We start from the raw sequence: 25,847 nt of genomic DNA, 5'->3' as shown, positions 1-25,847 counted from the left end.
AGCTTGCTTATACATTTTAAAAAGATGGATAATGATGTTTAACAAATCACTGTAGTATCCTTAATCCACTGGATATGTTCAAAAGAATAACAGTAACTTTCAAAATTATGATACTTATAACAGACTGGAAATTTTATCTATGTGGTTGGTTGGTTGGTTTAGTTGCTAAGTTGACCCCATGGACTGCAGCCTGCCTGGCTCCTCTGGTCATGGAATTCTCCAGGCAAGAATACTGGAGTGGGTTGTCATTTCCTTCTCCAGGGGACCTTCCCAACTTGAATCAAACCCGGATCTCCTGCATTGCAGGCAGATTCTTTACCAATCAGCCAAACGTTTATACTTAAAATGAAAAATTTTATGTGGCAAGTGGGGGTATGACATTTTCAAAACTGTTTTAAGGAAGAAATGAACAAAGAAATTTGGACACTGTTGCTCTAGATAGTGGGAAGTCCTTAAGAATTACACGACAGCCTTGATGCTTTTAAAATGGCTATCCTCACTACTCTTCAAACAATCCTTTCCCAGTTGAATTGGATTTTCCATTCTGGCACTGAATAAAAATTCTGAAATGCATATAAAACACACGTGTATAAATCCCTGTGCGCTGAACATACCTGTTGAAGACGCTCGGCGTGGGACTGTGATCACGCTCCCTCTCCCTCTCTCTGGTGCGTTCTCGTTCTCTGTCTCGATCACGGTCTCGCTCTCGGTCTCGGTCTCTCTCTCGGTCTCGGTCTTTCTCTCTCCTTGAGTAATAGTCCCATTGCTTGCTGGTGTCCACAAGACTAGGCCATGAAGGAGTAGAACCAGGAAGGTGGGGAAAGGCAACTAAAGAGAAAGAATAATAATTAAAAATAAAAGTTATGGTACTTAAAAAACAAAAGAGAAAGAAAAGGGAGAAAAAAGGTAAAAATCCCACAAAAATGCTTCATTAGATTTAAAAAGAAAATTATTTAGTATGTAGAAAAGAGAAGTAATACATGGTGAATACCCACAGTCTGGGGACATGGCCAGAAACAAATCTTAAAGGTTTAACTCTTCATTTGAAAGGTGGACAGCAAACCAGAATTAGACACATCACCAACTTCCCAATATAGCAAAAATATAAACCAGAATACATTAGGACATCTTCAGAGTGCTGAGACAAAGTAACGGTCAACCTAGAAATGTGTACTCAAAATTATATTTGAAGAATAAAACAAAAGGCATTCATAAACAAAAAATAAGCAAAAGTTATAAACAGAGTTCACACACAAAAATAACTTCTATTAGATATATGCAAAATATATTTCGAGTAACCACTAAAAAAATAGAGATAAATATATTATTCCAGAACAATGTAGGGAAAAAGAGAGTATTTTAAAAAATCACCTAAAAATTTCAGTCACTTCACAACAGAAAGAATGGGGATATGCAAGACAAGTTTGAATGGCTCAAAAATCACAGTAATACAAAGAGGATGGAATTAATCACTTAAAGTGACAGAAATTGTTGATTTGTATTTTTCAAAATTCTACCTATATTTTGAACACTAAACATAAAAACACAAGATGGTTGAAAAGTGAAAGGATGGGAAAAAAAATGGAAAACACTAATATCCCCTAATTTCCATGAGTAACTGTGTAAGTGGCAAAGCATACTCATACAGAAAGGGTCACCCGAGGAAGAATGACTACGTGAAGATGGAGGATGCAACGCACTAAGGACACAGAACAAATTCAACTTCCAAATATCTAACAACACAGCCTTACTTTCCATGGAATAAAAACTAACAGAAATAATACAGGTAGAAACAGAAAAATCAACCATGATCATTGGAGACTAATGTAATTTTTCAATTATCGACACTTTAAGCAAACAAAAAAATCACTACAGATATATAAGGACTGAGGAAAATATTGTTAATAGAGTTGATTTAATGAACATAACATAGAAATCTGCCAGGCAGGTAAAGAATACTCATTCTCTTCACCCATATGAAACATTTATGAAAATATGTTCTTTCAAAGCATAATAGACATCATGCTTTCTGACCACCACACAATTTAAATTAGAAGTAAAAATGAAAAGTTATAGGAAAATAATCTCCACTTATTTCAACTTTAAAACACATTTCTGATAACTCAGGGGTGAGTCAAAAATGTCATAAACTTAAAATCATTTAAAAACTGAACACAAAGAAAAGTACAATATGTTAAAATGAAGACTGTTCTGAAGGAAATTAATCTAAAAAAACCTGCATTACAAAAGATGGAACGTGAATGAATTAAGCTTTCAACTTATGAGCTTAGAAAAAAGGAGAATAATCCAACAGAAGGGAGATAAGAAATCATGTCAGCAGAAAACTACCAAGTAGTAAACAAAGGCAGAAGTTGGCTCTTAAAGACTAGATGAATAAAACATAATAATCTTCTGACAAGATTAGGAAAGAGACCTTATAAAAGAATATCAGAACCAGTAAGGGACTACAACTACAGATGTTACAGGGGTTAAACAACACAGAGAGTATTATATACTCTAGACCAACACGTTAAGTAATTCAAAGAAATCTTGACTAGTCTCGTAATTATTAAAGATATTAAATCAGCAATTTAAAACCTTCCCACAAGACCAGATGGCTTTTACAGGTGACTTTTACTCATTTATAAGGTACAGACCAGTTGAATAATACAAAAACTTTCAGAGAATGGGAAAAAAGATTATCCCCTTAACTTATCCCATGTGGCTTGTATAACCTTAATACTAAAACCAGTTAAGGACAATAGAAATAAAGGAAAATCACAGAACAATATTACATATGAACTTAGATGTCCAAATTCTAAGTCTGTATTTATTTTTAAAAAGTGATCAGTTGTGACCAAATTAGGTTTATGTCAGCAAATAAACAGTGGTTTAATATTAGAAAAATTTAGAAATCTGCCACATTAACAGAGAAAGAAAATAATACAATCAACTCAGAAAGCATCTGATGAAACTCAATATCCATTCACAGTTTAAAAGCACTTGGAAAACTGGAATAGATTTTCCTTATTCTGATAGAGGGTTCTATCAAAAATCTGAGAGTAAAAATTGCATAATATAAATATAAAAGTATTTCCTTAAAAAAATTTTTTTAAAGGGTAGGTGGGGCAGTTCCAGACAAGTACTTGCAGTACTTCAACATTATATAGAGGTCCTAGTCAGAACAATAAGATCAAAAAATGAGGAGGCATGGGGTGTGAGGAATAAATACCTGAAAAGGAAAAAAGGGCAGAGGATATTGCCTCAGTTCTACAGGTAACAGCTACAAAGTATATACTGATATACCTGTTATACATATAAATAAAACAAAACCCAATTCTATTTCTAAATACAAGCAAACACAAACAGAACACATAGCTTACATGAAGATACTATTTATAAGGACAATAAAAACATTAGGTACCTATGACTAAATCTAACTAAAGATGTCTAAGAAGTGGAGGGAGAGTTACAGCACTCAACTGGAACACATTAAAGAATATCTCCGTAAATGGAGAGAATGCTTGTTCAGAAGTTAACTCAATGTTGTAATGTATGAATTCCTACAAACTGATCTAGAGCATCAGGATAACAATACAGTATAGTAAGAGAAAGGACTCCGGCAACAGGCTGCATGGTTTCAAATTCTGACCTGACTATACCACTTACTGCGTGACACTGGGCAAATTACTTAATCTGGCTGTTCTTAAATTCCCTAGTCCATAAAATAATGATAACAGTATGCCTGCTTTATAAGGCTGTCAGGATTACATGAATCAATAGTTTGTCATATTGTAAACATGAGTTAGTCATTAATAAAAATCTCAATAGTTTTCAATGAAACTTGAAAAGTTGATTCTAAAATAGATATATAAAAGCAATGGCCCAAATCACTTCTGAAGCAGAGTAAGATAGCTTTTGCTAAAACAGATGTCAGATTTACTATAAAACTCAAAATTAAAGAGTTTTATAGTAAGTGTGGCACTGTTAGCATAGGGATAATTAAAAACTAACCAAATGAACAGTCTTGAAAGCTAAGAAATAGATACATGCATGCAGGGAACTTGATACACAATGGAGATGACGCTATTGCTACCTCAGGAAGGAGGGACAATTACATCTTTAGTAAAGAAATGAAAAATATTCTGTTAAGTAACCTGGAATATATGTAAGACTAATTATTTCTAGAGTAAACATTTTTTAATTCCTTTTAAGATAGTACTTTAAACCATGGGAGCATGTTTCTACTATTTTAAAGTATTTAAGTACTTCACTGGTTTAAATTGAATCGGGGCAATTAAAAAGGAACACTTACCATTGCCATATGGAAAAGCACGTGCAGAACGACTATCATAACCAGAGGAATGTCCACTGTCAAAGGAAAATGCATTTTTACATGTTGCAAGTTCTGAATTTCAGCTTGGTGCAAATGCAAGACATAAGGTAGAATTATGACTTTTACTTAACCACCATGTAATTTGTTCTGTTTGTTTTTGTTTGTTCTTAGTCGCTCAGCTGTGTCTGACTCTTTGCGACCCCATGGACTGTAGCCCACCAGGCTCCTCCGTCCATGTAGTGTTAGGTTTAATACTGTTAAATAGCCTATGTTTTCAGTACTAAAAAATTAAGTTACTATGGAATTACAACCACCATATTATGGTAGCTGCAATTCCATAATAACTATCTTTTAATACTGAAAACACAGGCTATTAACAGTATTAAGCCTAATACTACATATAAAGAAGATACAGCTTGTTAGTATTATTTAACATGAATAGTCCAATCAATTCAGCCTGACACAACAGATAACAGAAACTTTGAGGCTGACAGAGTACTTCAGACATAGTTAAAATTTAGCTTTAAAAAACTAATTTTAATGAATAAAAATCAGAAATTCCACCCTACTGACAGACTCAACAAATACTACTTCCTAACATTTTGAATGAGAAAACAAATATATATAACAAGGATTTAAAATTAAATGCTTATGGTCTCACAAGTCACACTTTGTTGAGTTTTATCATTTCTTCTGAAAATCATGCAGTTTGATGCTACTGATCTAAAGTTCCCATGATTTTTCTTTAGTTTGAATCACTTTCTCAGAAATACAGTAATTTTGTCACTCTTAAGGACATAATAATAGCTACCATTTATTGGTTATTTCTGTCTGCCAAGAATGGTGCTGATGCTTTACATTCACCTGAGTTGTTTTAATCTTCGTAATTCTATCAACCCCATTTGGCAAAAGAGGAATCTGAGTCTTAATGAGTTATTATGCACCCTGCCTTGCCACAAAGCTGGGAAATTTTGAAGGCAAATTTGAACCAGGTTTGTGTGATTCCAAAGCATATGCTGTTAAACATGGTATTGCCATCCATGAGGTAAATGTTCTTTACCACAGCATTCCAAATAACATAAACTATAAATACAGGGTATAAAAAATAAGGTAACTGCCAGGCAGAAGGGATCCATTCTTCCTCTATGGAAGCCGAGTTGCACTGGGTAGCAAGGAATAAGGCAGCTTTTCTTTACTGTGGTCCCTGATAGTAGCTGTCCTTACTTAATTCTAGAACAGACATGCATTATTCATAATTTCTAGTCATCTGTTTGTATATCCCACAAAACTTGACTATAGCCAGGTTTTTACCAATCTAGCGGTTTCTTTAATAAGAGTACCATAAATCAAAGCAAGATATTTCAAAATAACTATCATTTCGTTTTCTTTGTCCTGTTCTATAATTAGGTATAGGTCCAATATCTTATCTAAGAGTAAATAGCACAGATCTAGACTCATGAATTAAAAGGCAGGTACTACTGTTTACAAAATTAAATCTTTGAAAATATTACCAAGATACATATGATTCTTCTGTCAAAAGCCTATGAATGATAAAAAATTTATAGTGTCCATACTGATTACCTTTCTATTGTTGGTATAAGGGATGGAGGTGGAGCACCTGGTGGAGGAGGAAAACCTGAAACATTCAATCATAAGATAAAAAGAAGTTAGAATGTAATACAATGTCAAGGTAAAAGTTGTGTGTCATTAAATTTCTCTGGGACTATAACGTGCTTCTCTATGTTATAATGGACAGGAAAAAAATGGAGCTTAAATTTATAAACAGATTTTTGGATCAATATTAACTTTGAATGAACAGTCTGATCTAATACACAGAGCACAAACTGGGAGTCAGGACACTCGGTCTTATTTTCAGCACCACACACAGCCCATTTTGTGAGTATAAGAAAGTTAATCTCAATGCCTTACCTTTTCCATATATTAAACAGTAGTAGGATTGCCACCAGATACATTTAAAGTATTTTAGAAGAAAAGCAAATAAAATAACATTTACCTCTTTCAAAAATATTTTGAGAGTTTATATGTATAGAAATGGTCTTAAAATGCATAATTTTAAAATAAAATCTTACCAGTAAATATATAATGCTTAAGGCTGAGAATATCCATCATAAAATGTGTTTTAAATAGCACAACCCTAAAGAACTAATTTACAAAGAAAAGCATATAATGTAGTTTTTAAATTAGTTTAGAAAGGAAATAATTTGCAGCTTTGTATCATGAGGTCCGCATTCTGAATAATCCACAAAACCTAGATGAAATACCACAGAATACGGCTACCAGGGACCTTAACAGTTAATCTACTCTGCACTTTCAAATTCAGTCAGGCAATGAAGCATCTCAACAACACTTGAAGAGTCTACAACTTACAATACCAATTCTTTATGACATCAATTTTTGCCAAGTTTTAATGACCCTGACTATTACGAAGTACATTAAACTATGTAATTTAAATTTCTCATACTACAACTCACATACTGATCTTAATGAGGACAAGAAGCAATCCAACAAAATACATGTTTGAAAACACTTCCACTAAGCCTTTTTAGTATTCTATGTAAAAATGAATTTCAGTTCTCCTACCCCTTTTTAAATGTCCATTTAAATCAATTTTTAGCCTTGTTTCAAGCTGTTTTAAATTCACCGTGCTCATCTTCACTGTGTCGAGTTTTAGGTTCTCCTCTATTAAATATCTTAGCAGTGTAAAACTTAGCAATTACTACTTAGTCCTAGAGTCCACAATCCTATTTTAGATAATCTTACAACCACATTTCTTTTTAACCTGTAACGACAGACCAATGACTCCTTTAAGACTTCTCCTGATAGGTCTTTTTCAGCCACACTCATACATAATCAGTGACTCTCTATCTGACAACTAAATATGTATACTATCCTAAGCTATTTAAACTCCACTATTTATCAAGGTCATTTTGAATTTAGACCCACCCTTCCAAGCACTGTCACCTCTCATCTCTTTATATTTCATGACTTTCAATACTGAACTTCATAAACACACACTATCATATCTGCATCACACTACAAAAGAAAAAAAAAAACACCCTGAAAAACTGTTAAAAAAAAAAAAACAACACTGGGCCACATGTAACACTCCTGTTGATCATATTCTTACAAGAGTGAACAATTAAATCACTGCTCCATGAACAATCATCTGACCAGCTGTCAACCTATCAGTGTGGTTCAGAACATATTTTCTCACAATATTGAGTTATGTCAGGAAGGTAAAAACAATCAGAAACCATGATAAAATCAAGATAAATGGGAACTTCCTCTTCTCTTGCAGTCACTTCATCATATAAAAAATTCTTTGGTTTAAAAAAACAATTTTTAATAAAAATTTTCTTTTTAATCCTATACTCTGTTTTCTTCAATAAATTGATATGTAAGAATTTTCTCAGAATCTCTATTTCTACAGAAATGGGTAAGACAGGTATAAGAAAACTAAATATCTTAATCAAAACTGGAATGAAGCAAGGGCAGAGCTGAAAATAGGACCTTGAAATCCCAATAACCTATTTTATATTCTAACCACATCAACACCGTCCCTCCTGTAACTATAAGCTTGAAATTTCATGTTTATTAACAATGATGGAGAAAACATGAAAAAAGTTTTACCTGGAGGTGGTACAGTTATTGGAATACCTAAAAAACAAGTGATGAAATTTAATATAGTAACTGGATTTCAAAACCTGTTATGTACTTATGCCATCACGAAAGAAAACTTTGAAATAAAACCCCTCGCCTCATCGTCCTGGCTTATTCACTCAAAAGCAGCATTCTGTTTTCTTGCAGAGGACCAACAATTCGAGTATAATATCAGACTTCCTAATGAAAACCCAGTCTAACAACTTGATAAGATTTCCCCACTAATTGTAACCACGAACAAAGTGAGATGTTAGTTAAAAAAAAGCACCTTTGTGCACACACAAATATCAAACTCCATGAAATTAACACTAAGCTTGATAATCAACATCTGATCTTGTTATTTTAACAGTATAATAGGCAAAGTGATAGGGGGCTCTTAAATACTGCAGGTAATACAAGGTAACTCGGACGATGATGGATATTCACTATAGTAAAGCTATGAGGGATGTTCAAGTATAGACATGAATTGTTTCTATTGGTGACAGGAGTGTGGAAAGGTTATTATTTCCCTTGACTTGTGGGAGTAGAGACAAGGGATATAGCCAATTCACATATTTACATCCCTAGGGCACGCTAAAATGAATGTGGTGGTTTACTTCAACACAAGTCAGTAAATACTAATTTGAGTGACTCTCACTCACACACATTATAATCTTTAAAGGAATAAACTACGGATAAACATTCTCAATTTACACTGGTCAAGAAACTGAAAGTGTTAGTCGCTCAGTCGTATCCGACTCTTTGCGACCCCATGGACTGTAGCCCACCAAGCTCCTCTGTCCATGGAATGTTCCAGGCAAGAATACTGGAATGGGTAGCCATTCCCTTTTCCAAGGGTTCTTCCTGACCCAGGGTTAGAACCTGGGTCTCCTGCATTGCAAGCAGATTCTTTATCATCTGAGCCACCAGGGACTCTTCGAATGTGTCCTTAAATCCTAATTTAAAATTTATGTGTCATACAAATTATAATTTTCTTGTTTGAAGAAAAATGACATTACTAAGTAGAAAAATTTCAAATATGAAAAACTTTTTCAAGCAAAACATTAAATCATAAAGAACTTCAACAAAGTCAGAATGGTTTACTAAATCCTATCTTTTAAAAACTGCATCAAAACTATTCCCAAAGAGGAAAAGTAACCTAAATTCATTAACTAAGTACACAGGAAAAAATAATGAAAAAAATTGCTTTCAAATATTTGCTTGTCAATGGAAACATCTGCTAATAATTTAAAAATTTTCTACGCATGTTTTACCAGATTAAGAGGTTTATTCAAACAGAACTTAAGGAAATAAGTAGGCCTTAAAATGGAGAATGAAGCACCTTACTTAACCACCCATGCAATAAAGGATATGGTAAACTCAAACCAATAAGATGAAATAAATAATGCAGCAGTCATGTTTCAAAAATCATTAGGTATCCACAAGTCTACTACAATGAGCTACACTCCATGGCAATTCTCATACCTTGAGCTACCTCCCTGCTTCCTACATTACTAAGCTAAAAGAATCCAGCAAACAATACAAACTAACAAAAGTTCCAGACACCACACTAAGTGGGAAATTAAGGAAGGCAGAGTATATTAAATGCTCTTAATAGCTGCTATTACTTGATCTTCATTAGAAGATTATAGATTTTTTTAGAGTACTACTGAACTTCACTATATGTCCAGTTTTCATATTTAAATGTGTGACTATTTAATTCATGACCATTGTCCTAGGTATGGTAAGGTAACCATGCCGATTTCAGCAACCCACACTGTAATCCTAATAACTTTACCCAAGTAAATACATGAACAACATACATCACTTAAGCTAACTACAATGTGAACTCATATAAAATAACTAAGAAAATACTGTTCACCTCTCTCAACATTTGGTCTTCAAAAACATTTAAGTTACCAAACTTCCACAAAACATAAAAATAAAAGAATATAACCAAACTATCAAGTGTGCTATGAAGACAGTTAAAATTACAAACATTCTGCTTTTAAGTTTTCTTACTATAGTAGTATCATAAGAAAGATTCTTTTCAAAAATCAACTGAAAGGAATTAAGAACACAAAAATTATGCTACATAGATAGATATGGATGTCTTTCCAAACAATATCTACACATCATAAAGTTGGCATAGAAACTAGAGAAGACGCTTTGCATGAGACATATACCTCATCTAAGATAGCGTGAGATGTATATCTCATCTAAGATAATTCAAATCTTAATTTTGAATTAAAGTTCACTGAAACAGAACTTTAGAGTTGATGAAGCACTGTACGATCCATTCTTCTGACAATTAGTAAGTATCTTTTAAGTAAGTAAGTAAAGTCACTCAGACGTGTCCGACTCTTTATGACCCCATGGACTGCAGCCCACCAGGCTCCTCAGTCCATGGGATTCTCCAGGCAAGAATACTGGAGTGGGTTGGCATTTCCTTCTCCAGGGGATCTTCCCGACCCAGGGATCGAACCCGGGTCACCCGCATTGGAGGCAGACGCTTTAACCTCTGAGCCACCAATGCTACTTAAAAAGTTTAATATGTAATATAATGTTAGACCAACACAATTGTCATCTAGAAAATCACTATTTAGTATTTGACTTTTGTTAACAAGAGAGAACAGTAAAATGAAGGACAAAATTCACCTCAAAATTCCCTGTCCTGTTTCTCCTGGCACTCCCAACTTTCCTGGCCAACACATGTGCTGCCCAGCCAACAGATTTGAAATACACAAATTACGCACTGTGTTTCTGTATGCTTTATCTTTAAAATGAGTAGCAAAAACCAAATGTTTTCCCAGGAAATTCTGCATACAGTAGTAAAAGTAAGATTTCTATTACTGGCCAAAAGCTTTTGGAAAAGTTATATTCAAGTTCTAAAGGGAATGAATAGGTGGGGTTTTGACACTTTAGCGACCGCCAGAATTACTTCAAGAATTTGTTAAAATGCAGATTGCTGGGCCCCTCCCCTAAAACTTCTGATGCAGTAGGTCTGGCATGAGGCAGAGAATCTGCATTCCAAACAAGGAGATAATGGTGTTGCTGACCAGAGACCATATTTTGGGAATCAATGGATTTACATTCAGACTTCCCTGCAAACTGCACTGCAGAGCTACTCAAAACGCATAAATTCCATTTCAAATTTTTATTAAACAAAGCATGTGCCACTGTGATATAAAACAGTACAGCTGTATGACAGCCTATACTGTCTGGCACCTTCAAAAGAAAGGAAATAGGATTTAACTTTTCTAGTATGTAATATGAACTTTTAAATGTAAAGAAGTGTAAGGGTGGGTGGGGGGACTGTCAGGGGGTTGAAGGAACTGGTACAAAGAAACAGAAAGGCAGCACGCCAGTGAAACATCACATCGAAAGGAATTCAACTATAAATTCATTATTTTTAAAATTCTCACAAAAGCAATAGCTCTGTATTCAAGTTAAAAACTGGAATAAAAAATAACTATGAACTCATTCTTAATGTATCCCATCATTATTTTACATAACTTAGGCAAAGAAAGAGTTCTGTGATAGGAGGCCTCCAACTTGGCTTCCAATGATTCCTGCCTCCTGGTATTCATGTCTTTTTACACCTCTGGTATTCATATCCTCTCCTTGAAGGTGGGCTAGATAATAATTTATTTCCAACAAATGAAATACAGCAAAAATGATGGAATATTATTTCCATGACTAGGTTACAAAAGAGACTGACTTCTATTTTGCTGGTTTCTTCTACTGTGTTCTCAGCATTCATGCTATGATGAAGCAAACTACCATGGTGAAGAGGAAGTGAATCTTTGAACAAAGAAGTCAGTGCATCTGAACATGAATCTTTTCTTAGGAAGTCTTTGAGATGACCATCTCAAAGTCTGTGAGAGACCTTGAAGCAAAGAACCAGCTAAGCCGTCCCCACATTGCTAATCCGCAATCACTGTTCAACAATAAACGTATGTGTCTTAAACCACTGTGCTCTACAAAAGTAATCTGTCGTCGTGGATCAAGAGCTAACTAATATATATAGTTACCAGCTATCAACTACCTATTATTTCTCTATTCAGTTCAAATAAAAGAAAGAAGCACACCAGAACAATGGGAACTATGCTTTCTATTTCTCACTTGGAAATTATAATCTTCATCAACACTAGTATGTTACAAACACCAAAAAGCCTAATCACTTGCCTTAAGTCTCACCAATTACTACTTTCAAGTCATCAAGCTCGTAAGTAAATTCTGCACACACAAAAAAACTGAGTACAAAACATCAAGCTTTACAAAAATCTTTAAATATGACCTTCCACCACATGCTTTTCTATGTACCAGTGTTTTAAAGATTACGTACACATACACATCATCTACAATCTATACTTAAAAAATATACGAGGTAGAATACTTATAAACCTATAAAGTAAAACAATTACAAGGTGCAACAATGAACAGGAGTAATTTAAAAGAAAAAATTGCGTTAAAAGGCACTATGAACACTTAAAGCATCAGAAATAGTAATCAGCATACTCTACACCTAAAAAGTAAAAAAGATAATTTTACATTAACTACAAAATTGGTGAATTATTTTATCTTTATTATAATCTCTCACTCTTCCAATTATAAAATAACCTAAAAGCCTATGGGAAACAAAAATTCTGTTAGACAAAAACATCTCAGATTAGACATATTGATATTTTTACTTGTAAAGGAATTAAACTCTAAAGGCAAAATAACTAGAAGAGTAGCACGAATGAAAGCAAATATTAAGTCATCATTAAATTCTACAATATACAGCATCTATGCTGGTGAAGAAGACTCTTGAGAGTCCCCTGGACTGCAAGGAGATCAAACCAGTCAACCCTAAAGGAAATCAAGCCTGAATATTAAGGACTGCTCTTGAAGCTAAAGTTCCAGTACTCTGGCAACCTGGTACCAAGAGTTGACTCACTGGAAAAGACTTTGATGCCGAGAAAGACTGAAGGCAGGAGAAGGGGATGCAGAGGACAAGGAGGCTGGATGGCATCACCAACTCAGTGGACATGAGTTTGAGCAAGCTCTGGAAGACGGTGAAGGACAGGGAAGCCTGGCGAGCTGCAGTCCACGGGGTCGCAAAGAGGTGAACATGACTGAGCGACTGAACAATGAAGGATGTATTCAAAATATAACTGTTATAAAGGGAGCAACAGGGAGAAAAAGACATTTAAAAATCAACATCTTAAAGAAGCTTTTAATTGCTATTAAACTTAAATTGTGCTCATTATAATTAGCATTATACCCTATTTTGAGTTTACGGAAAACACCAATAGACTATTGTATTTTTTTTAATATAGAAAACTATAACAAAACAGAAAATGAGTACTTCTTCAAAAATTCAAGAAGTTATTTTTCAAAAGGTACTTCTGGAAACTACATTTTTAGCGCTTACATTTTTGGCAAATAGCATAGATTAACCTGCAGATTTGCTATGTAAGACCAAAAATCTTGATGAAACTGTAAAACCAGCTTAATGTTATACTCACAAAATAATTTCTCAAATAAAGGGACAAAATTATACTTCCTCAAGGGTGCAGATAATATTCACTGAATATAAGCCAAGCTTCTGCAAAGTAGCAGTTCTCAAAGTATTATCTGGAGCTTCCTGGGGGTGCCCCTAAGGCCCTTCCAAGAATCTTTAAAGGTCAAAACTCCTTTCATAAAAACACTAGGATGTTATTTGCCATTTTCATGCTCATTCTCCTACAAATGTACAATGAATTTTTCCAGAGGTTACATGACATGTGCAATCACAACTGATTTAATGTGAAAGCAAACAGGAGAATCCAGTTTTTTTGTATTATGACACATGAGCAAAGAGATTTACAAGGTGTAAAAGAAAGCCACTCTTTGCACTAAAATTTTTTGTCATTCTGGAAGAATAATTTTTCATTAAAATGTTATCTTAGTATGTAATTGGATTAGATATACATTAAAAATAATATTTAAATAAAATATCTTAATTTATTGGGTTTAATTTCTAATAAAAAGATGAATATATCACACATAAAGAAAAGCTCTTTGGGGTCTACAGTAATTTTTTAGAGTATAAAGGGATCTGTGACCAAAAAGTTTAACAGCCACTGCACTAGAAACCAGACTGCTAACAGGAAAATAATCTAAAGACAATGAAAACCCTGAGTAAATACTGAAAAACTTCAGAAGTAAGCTGCTTTCAGCCCCATGTGTCATCACTAACTCAAATTCAAAATACTTAAGGAACAAACAAGATTTTTAGGTTCATATAATTTGTAGTACTAGATGACTATTAAGATGCTAACTGTCTTACCTACCTAACAAAAGTCTTTTAGTAAAAAAAATACTTTGCTCTAAAATGCAGAATTTTATACATTTTGAAATCTAGATAAAGAGCCTAAATCCTATGCATGCATGCATGTATGCTAAGTTGCTTCAGTCATGTCTGACTGTGTGTGACCCTATGGGCTATAGCCTGCCAGGCTCCTCTGTTCATGGAATTCTCCAGGCCAGAATACTGGAGTGGGTTGCCAGTCCGTTCTTCAGGGGATCTTCCCAACCCAGGGAACGAACCTGGGTCTCCTGCACTGCAGGCAGTTTCTTTACTGTCTGAGCCTCTAGGGAAGCCCACTAAATTCTATATCCAACTTTAAAAGCAGAGATGACTTATCTATGGTCTGGGCTCCATCTCCGTAAAGCAAAGAGACTTACTCAACTTAGTAGAATTCTACTCATGTGCTAGATTTCAACTGTTGCCAAGACTTAACAGAACAATAGTCACATGAGCCTTAACACTCTTAAGGTAACAAGACAGGAGTTAAACTGACTCTCCCTTTTCTTGTTCAACAAACTAAATTATATAAAAATGAACATAAAATATGACACTAAAAGTAAATTAACATTTAAAATCTAAATTAAAAATCTATCGTAAAATGTAATATAGTTTGATCAAAGTTTAAAAAACAGCCTATTTACAACTGTGAATTAAAATGTTATTAAAAAATAATAATATAAACCAGATACAAACAAATACTGTATGAATCCACTTATATGAGGCACCAAGAGTAGGCAAATTCAGAGAGACAGAAAGAAGCCACCAGAAGCTACAGTAGGGAGGAAGGTATTATGTTTAATGAATACATAGGCTTTGTTATGCATGATGGAAAAGATTTAGGTATAAATAGGGGTGATGGTTACACAACACTGTGAATGTACTAATGCCACTGAACTGTACAATTACAAATGAGTATGATGATCAATCTTATGTCATGTTATCCCAAACACACACACCCACACAAAATCAACTGCTCTATAATATCAATCCTTCCAATTCTACGATTTTTCTTCCAACATACAAGGATTTAAAAACTGGTTTAATCAGTAAACAGACTTCTTAACACAAAACAGGCAAATAGTAAAACCTCAATTACTAGGTCGTGTCCGACTCTTTTTCAACCCCACTGACTATAGCCTACTAGGCTTACTCCACAGGATTTCTGAGCCAAGAATACTGGAGTGGACTGACATTTCCTTCTCCAGGGATCTTCTTGATCCAGGAATTGAAGCTGAATCTCTTGAATTGGCAGGCAGACTACTGAGCCACCTAGGAAGCCCAAAATCTCAATTAATTGAATTAAAAAAAAAAGTCTGATCCCTACTTTTCACTCCCTAACTTCCTTAATCACAAATATAGATGTATGCACTTTCACAACAAGAAAATTTTTTAAAAGAGCTTTTAGGCCATGTTACCAGAGTGAATACAGATAGGTAATGATTCACTTCTTCATTTCAATGTAGTTGAATAAAATAGGCATTCAAGCAAAATTGCCTATGTTAGAATTCTGGTTCTGCTACTTTCTAGCTATTACGATTCCAGTTTTCTCATCTGTAAAACCAGAATAGTATCTACTTCAGATGGTGTTGAGAATCAAATTGAGCTAAAACATGAAATGTGTTCAGAACAGTGCTTTCAACAGTAGCATTTAATAAACATTAACTTTTATTTCTATTATTACTCAGTGAAAGCATGGAAGCACACTAATAATGTGTGTCTGAAAAAACTCTTAACAATACAAAGTATTTTCTGGATTACTAATAACAACAGATTTTCTGAAAATTAAGGAAGATCCTGAATAAATTACAGTGTTTGTTTTCAAGCTACTATCAGTATGGTAGCAAGGAACCATATTACTTTTCCATTTAGAAAAGCTAATCCAGAAGTCATAACATTAATTTAGGACCGAACGTCCCTTACATGTTTATTGTACTCGCCAATACAAAACCTCCTCTACTCTTTAGACAAATCTACTATGGCCAGAAATATGACTTTGTCTGTTATAACAAGACTTCACATATGTTGTAGATGTGTTTGAGGGGGAGAGGAAACAACACATCTCTTTTCTGTTAACTATTTTACAGTGAAAATTTCTTGAATGAAGCAGCTTCCCTGGTACCTCAGTCAGTAAAGAATTCGACTGTAACGCAAGAGACCAGGATTCAATCCCTGGATCAGGAAGATCCCTTGGGAGAAGAAAATGGCAACCCACTCCAGCATTCTTGCCTAGAAAATCCTGTGGACAGAGGAGCTTGGAAGGCTTCAGTCCATGAAAGTGAAAGTGACAGCGCTCAATCGTGTCCAACTCTTTGCAACCCCATGGACTGTAGCCCACCAGGCTTCTCTGTCCATGGGATTTTTCAGGCAAGAATACTGGAGTGGGTTGCCATTTCCTTCTCCAGGAGATATTCCCAACCCAAGGATTGCTCCCGGGTCTCCCACATTGTAGGCAGACGCATCACCATCTGAGCCACCAGGGAAGTCTTGGGGTTTCAAGAATCGGATACAACTTAGCAACTAAGCCACCACAAGTGTCTATTCATGAAATAAACACATCTGTAAACCTCCAAGAGTTGATCATAAATGTTACCCTCCACACCAGGGCTTTTCTGAGTGAATAACAACAATTAAGCTGGGACAATAGGTTTAATAGGACTATTCCAGACAAATCTGGATTAACACCCCAAATTATGGGCATAATACATCATCACTATATTTGTTCCATCATTTACAGCTCTACAGTCTTAAAAACTTAAGCATTTGAAAGCTGATGTTAACAAAGGCAGCATTAGAATGTTTAAATTAATTCTCCAAAGATTTATTCCATTTTTCCTTTCAGTATTTCCCAAGGAGACAAAAAGAAAACCCAAGGTTTCTCTAAGAATACTTTTAAAAGCAATACTTACGAAAAGACTGCTTGAGCCACAGCTTTCTTTCATTAGCCGCTTATGATTCTTAAGATGATCTAAATTATAGCCAACTTTACAGAACATGCTGTAATCATATGACTCTGTGGTAAATGGTAACTGCAAATGTGGCTTTAATCACTGCCTATATTCATCTGGTATATATATTAATGCAGCCATACTGTTTTTAAAGCCAGTGCCCACTCTGACTGATAAGAGCCTGTGTGACTGTACCAACTGTCAATCTGAAAATTTCTTTGGTGTTACGGATACATAAATATGTTGCTAACTCAATTAGCTAACACATGTAGGGAATGTCAGGTATACAGAGGATCTCTGTGATTGGCACTGCGAGGAAACACAGATGGGAATGGAGCGCTTATGCTCTCTCCAACAGCTCACAATCTAGTAAAAACAAGGAGCAATCCAGAGAGTCTCAACTTATAAATATTTGGTTTTAACATGAACTGGCATCTTTCCCTCACCATCATCCCTAGCAAATATGCCAGTTAGACTATGACCACATGCACTGATCATCTTTTAGTCTTATTATTTACATATTTTATCTTTCTCATAGGACAAAAGACCCATTATGAATCATTAAATCCTCATTATTTTCTCTTTTCATTTACTTAATTCTCACCATGTCAAAGATCCCAACCAATATATACTGCTTAAACCAGCATTAGAATTCATCTGAATTTGTATTCCTTAAATGCTGACAGGATGACACGGAAAGGTAATATAAGGATAAGCATCAAAAGAAATCTGTACAGGTGTTAAAAATATGGAAAGCATGCAATTGAAAATTAACATTAAATAGCTTAAACAAAACAAAAAAAAAATCAGTGGTACTCTACGGTATAATTCCATAGCTAATCTAAACATTTTAATAATAGACTTGTTATCCTTATAAACAGATTTTATGGCAAAGAAATGAAATGATTTTTACCATTTTGAAAAAGAACACACATCCAGATAATGCCACTGCCTATCAATATCCTACAGAGCTTCTAAATATTCTTACACCAGTGAGGTGTTTATTCCTTTGTTATTATTTTGTACCACTATTTTCTCTCACTTTAATAACAAGTGTTGAAAAATACCTGGGGATATACTATATTAGGTAGTAAATAAGAAAATTCTTTTAAATCACCTTTAGTAATTAAATAAGATTACAAAGCAATGTAAAGACTATGACCACATGCACTGATCATCTTTTAGTCTCATTATTTCCACACTTTATCTTTCTCATAGCAAAAAAGATCCATTTATGAATCACTAAGTGCTCATTACTTTCTCTTATCATTTAGTAAATCCTCACCACATCAAAGATCTACGGACCACAGATTGAATCTTAACTTCTGAATGGTTTCAGCTTCGAAACAAGCAATTTATTGTCAGAACAAGAAATTCACTGAACTTGAAAAATATATCAGTCTGGAGTAAGCAACTCGAACCTATCTAATCTTCTCTTTCTACTATTTTTGAAACAACAGATTCCCTAAAGCCATAGTCATGTTTCATAATTTTCTAATCCTTTTTGGAAAGCAGAATCTCAGAAGGAAATCAAAGGTGCTGTGGTTGTGGGGCTGATGCAATAGCTGAATTTTAGAGGAAAAGGATGAATATTACAAAGGATTATTCAGATCCCTTAAATGCCTCTGTAGTCTAATCAGAACTGCCACCTCCTAAAGACAACTCTCTGGCAAATGCAGAGTGAGTGAGTGAATGTGGCTCTCTAGCATAAACTGATTTTATTAATAAAAAGCAAATTTTTACATATGTGGCACATGTAGTTCTGGTTAGGATCAGCAGCTAATTTTTAACACTTATTACTGGAGCTTTCCCTAGGAAAAAAATAATAATTATCTCAATCTGGTTAGTTTCATTAAAAACTGGCTAAGGGATATAAATATTAAAAGCCTGCTGTGAATAAAATAACAAAGGCTATCAGACAAAAGTTGAAAGTATACAATTAGGGAATTATTTGTGAATTTTTTCCTACTACCACTGATCTAGCTTTTAATAAATAACCAAAAGTGGCTAAGAATATTATAAAAACTGACATTAATTTTCTGTTATGTTTAATAAGCCCCTGGCACCCAGAAACAGTCTCCAAAAAGGAAACCAGTATACAAAGACGACAACTAGACTTGAGATTTTAATTTAATTCTCTTCATAGGATATAATTTTTTTTTAACTTATGCAATTCTAAAAGTATCTTTATTTACTTTTTTTCCAAAACAAGGTAACATGACTCAATGTGAGTTTATACATACACAATCAGCAACTTTAATTTGGGGAATCACTATCACATTTTCGGAACACAGTTTTAGTCCACTTGTCTCTATTTTAGTATTCTGCCTCTTTGCTTTGCTGAAATTGTTAAGACACATATACAGCTGATTCAGTGTGAATCTATTGAAGACTGAGCATAAGTTTCTTATTCTACTACTTTTAATGTAATGCAGTGAAGAGTCTGTTTCCAAATATATACTTTAATTGTTAAGTTCAAAATTTAAAAACACACATAGGCTATTTTTCTTTCAGAATCAAATGTCTCATTTACTATTTACCTGGTGGTGGAATCAGAGGTGGAGCAGTGCTGACAGTCGGAGGAGGCGGAAGAAATGGAGGAGGTGGAAGGTGAGTTGGAGGAGCTCCTGGAGGGAAAAATGGAGGTGGTTTGCTAAAATTGTTGTCTACTTCAGTGGCAGATCTTTCAGAAAGGACCTAAAATTAGAGCACAGTTAAGTAAAAAGGTGAATAAATATTCTTATCTAAGAGTAAACGTAGTAAATGAATCTCATTTAATCTAAGAAATAAGTTTTATTCACATACACGTATTTTGGATAAGTAGGACTAATTGTTCTATGCATGGGGTATGAGTGAACATTACACGTATGTGAGTATACACTCAAACACACTTTTAAAAATGCTCATAGTCAAAGCCTAGGAAAAAATGAATCATTACAAGTAAAATTCTTATGGAATAACTAAGAGATTTAATAACGTTGTAAGCAAGAGACAATCACAGATAAAATGTACTGAGTATTATCTTTGTTACTCAACCAAAGATAAAGTATTCAAATTAAGGCATTCTAATCATTAGTCACAGATAGCAGAATTAAGAAACTAAGATGGCAGCCGAATCAGATATGCATTATACCAAAGCCTGTCATCATCAGGCTGTAAAGTAAGAGGCTGTACGGCAAGCATCAAATAGGGTGCAACTAAAAGGCAACTGGATATATAAAAAGCTTCTTCATATGAGCCCTGTAACTTTCAGAACAAGGGTTTATACTCAATAAGCAAAAGTATTTATAAAATACCGATCTTCATGAATAGGTAAGGGACAAGCATCAAACCTACAGGAGAGTGGCACCTAGAAATATGAATTTTTTACAAGATCCCTGACAGACTCTAATGTGCAAATGTGTTTGGGAAAACCAGAAAAGGCAGGAACATAATGTTATATATTTATACTTTTCAAATCCTTGCTGGCTGAAGCATATCATTTAAACATATAATCCTTCCTTTCATTAACTTTTCCTACATTTAAGTACAGTAATTTTTGTAAGGCTTATGTTGATAAGCTATTTTTTAAGTAGAAAGCAGAGTTATTTTAAGAATAAGCATGGCCTTTTAATTGTGGGGGGAAAGAAAGAGGACTGTCTTCCAGTTTAGGAATAATTTACCTTTAAAGGTGCTAAAAAGAACATTCATGTGATTAATTTATTAAAGGTAATAAGAATCAAAACACTTTGGATATTTTTTAAAGTACTCAGAGAAAGAAAAGTAATAATGAAAAAGTGTGGTCAATTAACAGCTGAAAATCTGAAGTTACTCAAGTTCAAACTTGAGTTATCCACGCTACTAATAACTCATCTCCTTTCATCCTTTTAACTAAAAAGCACGAGATCTATTTCTCTCAGAAATGTCACATTAAATAAATTATGGTACAGCCATAGAATAAATCTATCAAGCTGCTGCTGCTGCTGCTAAGTCACTTCAGTCACGTCCGACTCTATGTGACCCCATAGACGGCAGCCCACCAGGCTCCCCCGTCCTGGGATTCTCAAGGCAAGAACACTGGAGTGGGTTGCCATTTCCTTCTCCAATGCGTGAAAGTGAAGTCGCTCAGTCATGTCTGACTCTTAGCAACCCCAAGGACTGCAGCCCACCAGGCTCCTCCGCCCATGGGATTTTCCAGGCAAGAGCACTGGAGTAGGGTGCCATTGCCTTCTCCGAAGGAGATTTTAAATCAAATTGTTAAGAATATGGAAAAATGCAAATGATAATTTTAAACAGAAAAAAATGGATATACAAAAATATAACTGTAGTTGTATCTGTCCCAATCTTACTTAGTGATGAGGAAAAGGTGTATCAAAATGTTAAGAGTAGTTATCTTTAGATGGCAGAACTATGGATGATTTTATTTTCTTCTTTAAACTTTTCTCATATCTTCCCTTTTCAGTCCACTGAGTCTATATATCACACTCATAGCAAGGAAAAGAAATTTTACTGAAAAATAGCCAAAGGTTATACATTTTAAATAGAACAGTTTTTGTAATAACATAGTGATTATGTTGCAGTGATTGATTCACATTTTAAATCCCCTTTGTATTAAAAGCACCGAAAGTACCTAACACATAGGAGAGAGCTTTGACTGAATACATTAAACCAGAACACAGATATAATCTTTCATTTAAAAATAGTAACTCATAAAATACTAAACCTGTATATTGCTGTTTTCATTTGCCCGTCGCCTTCCTTCTACTCGGCTGATAGTTATAGTCTGACCAATAACATCAATTGCCCCAGGTAATCTCCTGTAACGTAAAAATTGAATCATTTCAGTTTCACCTAACTAGATGTTTGGACAGTATATACATATTAGGTGAGAAATAAAGCCCAAAACCCTTTGCAATGTAATTTAAAATAAAACTATCACAACACACTTTGAAAAAAACTTCATTTAGGTAAAAACTTTTATTAATGAGCTAAGACTAGCACATCCAACAATGATCATAATGCTAATTTTTAAGTATATTTGAAGGTTTTCTTTAAAGTTTATTATTTTTTAGTACTCTCCAACTGAATTTACCTTTGTGGAATTGAAACAGGTAGCAAATACTAAACAAATGGAAATAAAATTTACTGGCCACTATAATTGTAACACATACCACAGTTATATTACAGACTTAAAAATTCTTCAAAAGGGCCTGAAAATATATAATGCATAAATAATATATAAAATAGTAATTTTGAGACACTAAGAATATTTTTCTTAGTAATTTATTCTGAGCATTAGAAAAGAATAAAAAGGGAACCAGTTCTGTATTACCGTTAGAAAGCCTCAAATATTTAAATGCCAGGCCCACCTCCAACTGTATTTACAACTGTTAAAGTTTGTGAGTAGATGGAAAAACAGTCTATCACAAAATAATGCTGCAAATTTAATAGGAAAATCTAACAAGTTAAATTTTTTAAAGATAAAATAACATTAAAAGCCATTTATACATGTAATTAAGGACTATAAAAATGCATATGGTTAATAAAATACAAAAGTCACTTGTAGGCATTGGCAATGAAAAATGGACGCAAATTAGATGAATTTCTCTTTATCTGTACTTCAGTTCTGAACAATTGTGCTTTTAAAATTTTAGAACAATCAAAGTACCATAAATCCTTCCACAGTCATCAAGTTAGATTCCTTAAAATGACTAGTAACAGCAGCTACTATTTGTTGAACAATTACATTCTATACCTAAATCTCACAATAACCCTTAAAGAAAATCAACATATTACCAGTCAGAGATGATAAAGCTAGAGCTAGAGTGACGTCACTGACTTCAGTAATAACTAAATGGCAAAACTAATTTACACACCTCAGTCTTTCTGATTTCAAAGCCTCAGATTCCTTCCCTTGAGCCATGCTGCCTTCCAGCAAGATACAGCAGCCCTTGAAAAATCTAGGACTTTTGGAAAGCAAGAATTGGTGGAAATATGTCTCAAGTAAACCTTGAAATGGCCAATAAATAATTTTATGCTCAGAAAAAGAGAGCCCTATAAAAAGCCTATAATATCATTTGAAATGTCTTTAACTACTGATCCTGCCCATGTAAGATTTCTATCAATATATTTTTTTAAATGTTCAAGCCTTACTGATTTTATGCCTGGGTCACTGACGTCCCCAAGTTTCCTCATGATCTCAAAGATCAAAAGTGATTTTCCTTCACTTGTATCCTTTAGTATAGCTGGGAAACTATCCTAACATTCACGGATTAGGAAAATTCATATACTTCTGACAAAACAAATACTGCTGTAATTTTTCCCTAAAATTTAAAATACTTATAAAGGTCTGATCACTGTAATTTCACATGAAATGCACATGCCATCCGTTCTCCCATATAAAAACATATCTCAGATTTTAACGTCTCAGCAGATAAAAGTATATATTTTCTGAGATCTGGACTTCTCTCACCATTTACTGTACCTAGACTTCATTGCAAAAATCCTTATTTCTACTGTTTTCTTTTCCGTTCTCTTCTGTTCTCAATCACCAGATTCTCCCCACTCCATTCTTTTTTTTTTTTTTTCTCAGATGTTTAAGCTGCTTTTATTTTATTTTATTTTATTTTAATTTTTTTTAAACTTTACAATACTGTATTGGTTTTGCCATCCATCAACATGAATCCGCCACGGGTGTACATGAGTTCCCAATCCTGTACCCCCTTCCCACCTCCCTCCCCATACCATCTCTCTGGGTCATCCCAGTGCACCAGCCCCAAGCATCCTGTATCCTGCATCGAACCTGGACTGGCAATTCGTTTCTTACATGATATTATACATGTTTCAATGTTCCTGTCAAGAATAAATTCTCACAAAGTTGTTTGGGTTTGCAACCTGCATTACAAATCCTCCAAATTGTTAAAAGTGACGAAAGGGAAAGATTCTATAACTTTGACCATGGATTTCTAAGCATTTGTGCTTTCAAAAATTCTGGGCCATATGGGAGTACTCATTTAACAAAATTTGATCTTCAGTGTAGTTAGAGAAGTCTGATTATCTTTTTCAGCTTTAAATGGATTTCTCTATCACTAAAAGGGCATCCCCAGTGGCTCAGCGGTAAAGAATCCGCCCCCACGCAATACAGGAGCTGCAGGAGACATAGGTCTGATCCTTTGGTGTGCAAGATCCCGCCAAGGAGGGCATGGCAGCCACTCCAGTATTTTTGCCTGGAGAATCCCATGGACAGAGGAGCCTGGTGGGATATGGTCCCTATGGTTGCAAAGAGTCAGACATGACTGCAGTGATTAAGCAGGCTATCACTAAAGATTCAAAATGGCAAATACTATGTTTCTAAAAAGATACAAATGAGAAGTTAGTCTGAACAAACACATATGGCTTGAGGGAGTCTAAAAAATTACAATTCCTTGCATTTCCATAATAGTAACATCTTCTTGCCCAAGTACTTTTACCATACAAATTGATTTAACTGAATCAAAATTTTGTTAGGAATTAGAAATTGATGAGAAATTTTGTTATTTTAGAACAGATACATATGTATCACAGTAACATTTAATTTGATAATATTTAATATTAAAATAGAATAATCAAGTATCAATTCTGTTGCCACATTATGGAGAACAATATTGAACCATATTATTTTTAAAGTTTCTGATGCACCACTTTCTACTTCAATGCATAAAAAGATTTGTAGAGCTTCACCATGAAGATCTACAATAACTTGGATTTCTACAAAGCACAGATTTAATAGGACTTAAAAACTTGTTCAGTAAGGCAGATAGCAGTTAATGGAGTATCAAGATTCTCTTCTCTATATTAGACTCAATCACATAGTAAAAAGTGAAAAGACAGCAACTTACCATGGTGGACAGCTACTGTTTCATCAACTAGTTTAATACAGGCAGTAAATATTCACAAGAACCTCTACCTCTCCTCCTAACACAGATGAATATGAAAACAACTCTGAAACTTTAATGGAATCAAATTAAAATGCCATATTTTGGTAACTCTGATGTTCCAGAAGGGTATGAGAGCCGCTTACATAGGTACAACAGAAAATCTAAAGTAATGAACTCGGGACAAAGGGAAGAGAGACAAAAGGTTATTAATCTTTGGCCACATATTTATCTCTCAGTTTATTTTTTAACAGCCAAAATAAAGGACATTCTTAATAACTAAAGTCTCTAGTGTGCATTTAAGATAAAAACAAAACACTAGCACTGAAGATTACTTTTCTTGGTAATTATGACAGCTAGCATTTATTGAACCCCTACTATGGTGCCAGGAAAGCACTATTCTAAACATTTTACATATATTTACAACTCATAGCAATCCTATGAGGCAGCACTTTCCCTCTCCCATTTTATAGATAGTAAAAAGACAAAAAGTTTCTCCTTTGATTACATCTTAAGAGAAAGTATGATAGACTGCAGTAGTTTTTAAGCTTTTAAACAACAAAACAGTTATTTAGGAAATATATTTTACATAGGAACCCAGCACATACATTATATAAAAAACAAAAACAGAAGTTTCATAAAACAGTAGTAACACTTACTATAAAGGAAAATGGTAA

General features: G+C 34.2%; 1 protein-coding gene across 18 annotated transcripts in view; it reads right to left on the bottom strand.

The window, feature by feature from the left end:
- The window catches only part of FIP1L1 (factor interacting with PAPOLA and CPSF1), a 71,350-nt gene that overhangs the window by 11,563 nt on the left and 33,940 nt on the right, over positions 1-25,847 (bottom strand). For 9 of the 18 annotated variants that reach the window (XM_015096505.4, XM_027971002.3, XM_015096513.4 and 6 more), the window contains 5 exons: positions 21,981-22,074; positions 19,819-19,975; positions 5,918-5,972; positions 4,316-4,371; positions 615-828 (listed from right to left, as the gene is read on the bottom strand). In XM_015096505.4, the coding sequence (XP_014951991.1) occupies positions 615-828; positions 4,316-4,371; positions 5,918-5,972; positions 19,819-19,975; positions 21,981-22,074 (576 nt within the window). Of the gene's footprint in view, positions 1-614; positions 829-4,315; positions 4,372-5,917; positions 5,973-7,987; positions 8,015-19,818; positions 19,976-21,980; positions 22,075-25,847 lie in introns of all 18 variants that reach the window. The other 9 variants (XM_015096503.4, XM_015096508.4, XM_015096504.4 and 6 more) reach the window with 2 other exon arrangements.

The sequence above is a fragment of the Ovis aries genome, chromosome 6 (genome assembly GCF_016772045.2).
Source record: "Ovis aries strain OAR_USU_Benz2616 breed Rambouillet chromosome 6, ARS-UI_Ramb_v3.0, whole genome shotgun sequence".
Lineage (NCBI taxonomy): Eukaryota > Metazoa > Chordata > Mammalia > Artiodactyla > Bovidae > Ovis > Ovis aries.
The sequence above is the reverse complement of the archived record's forward strand: the minus strand, read 5'-3'. Positions and strand labels throughout refer to the sequence as shown.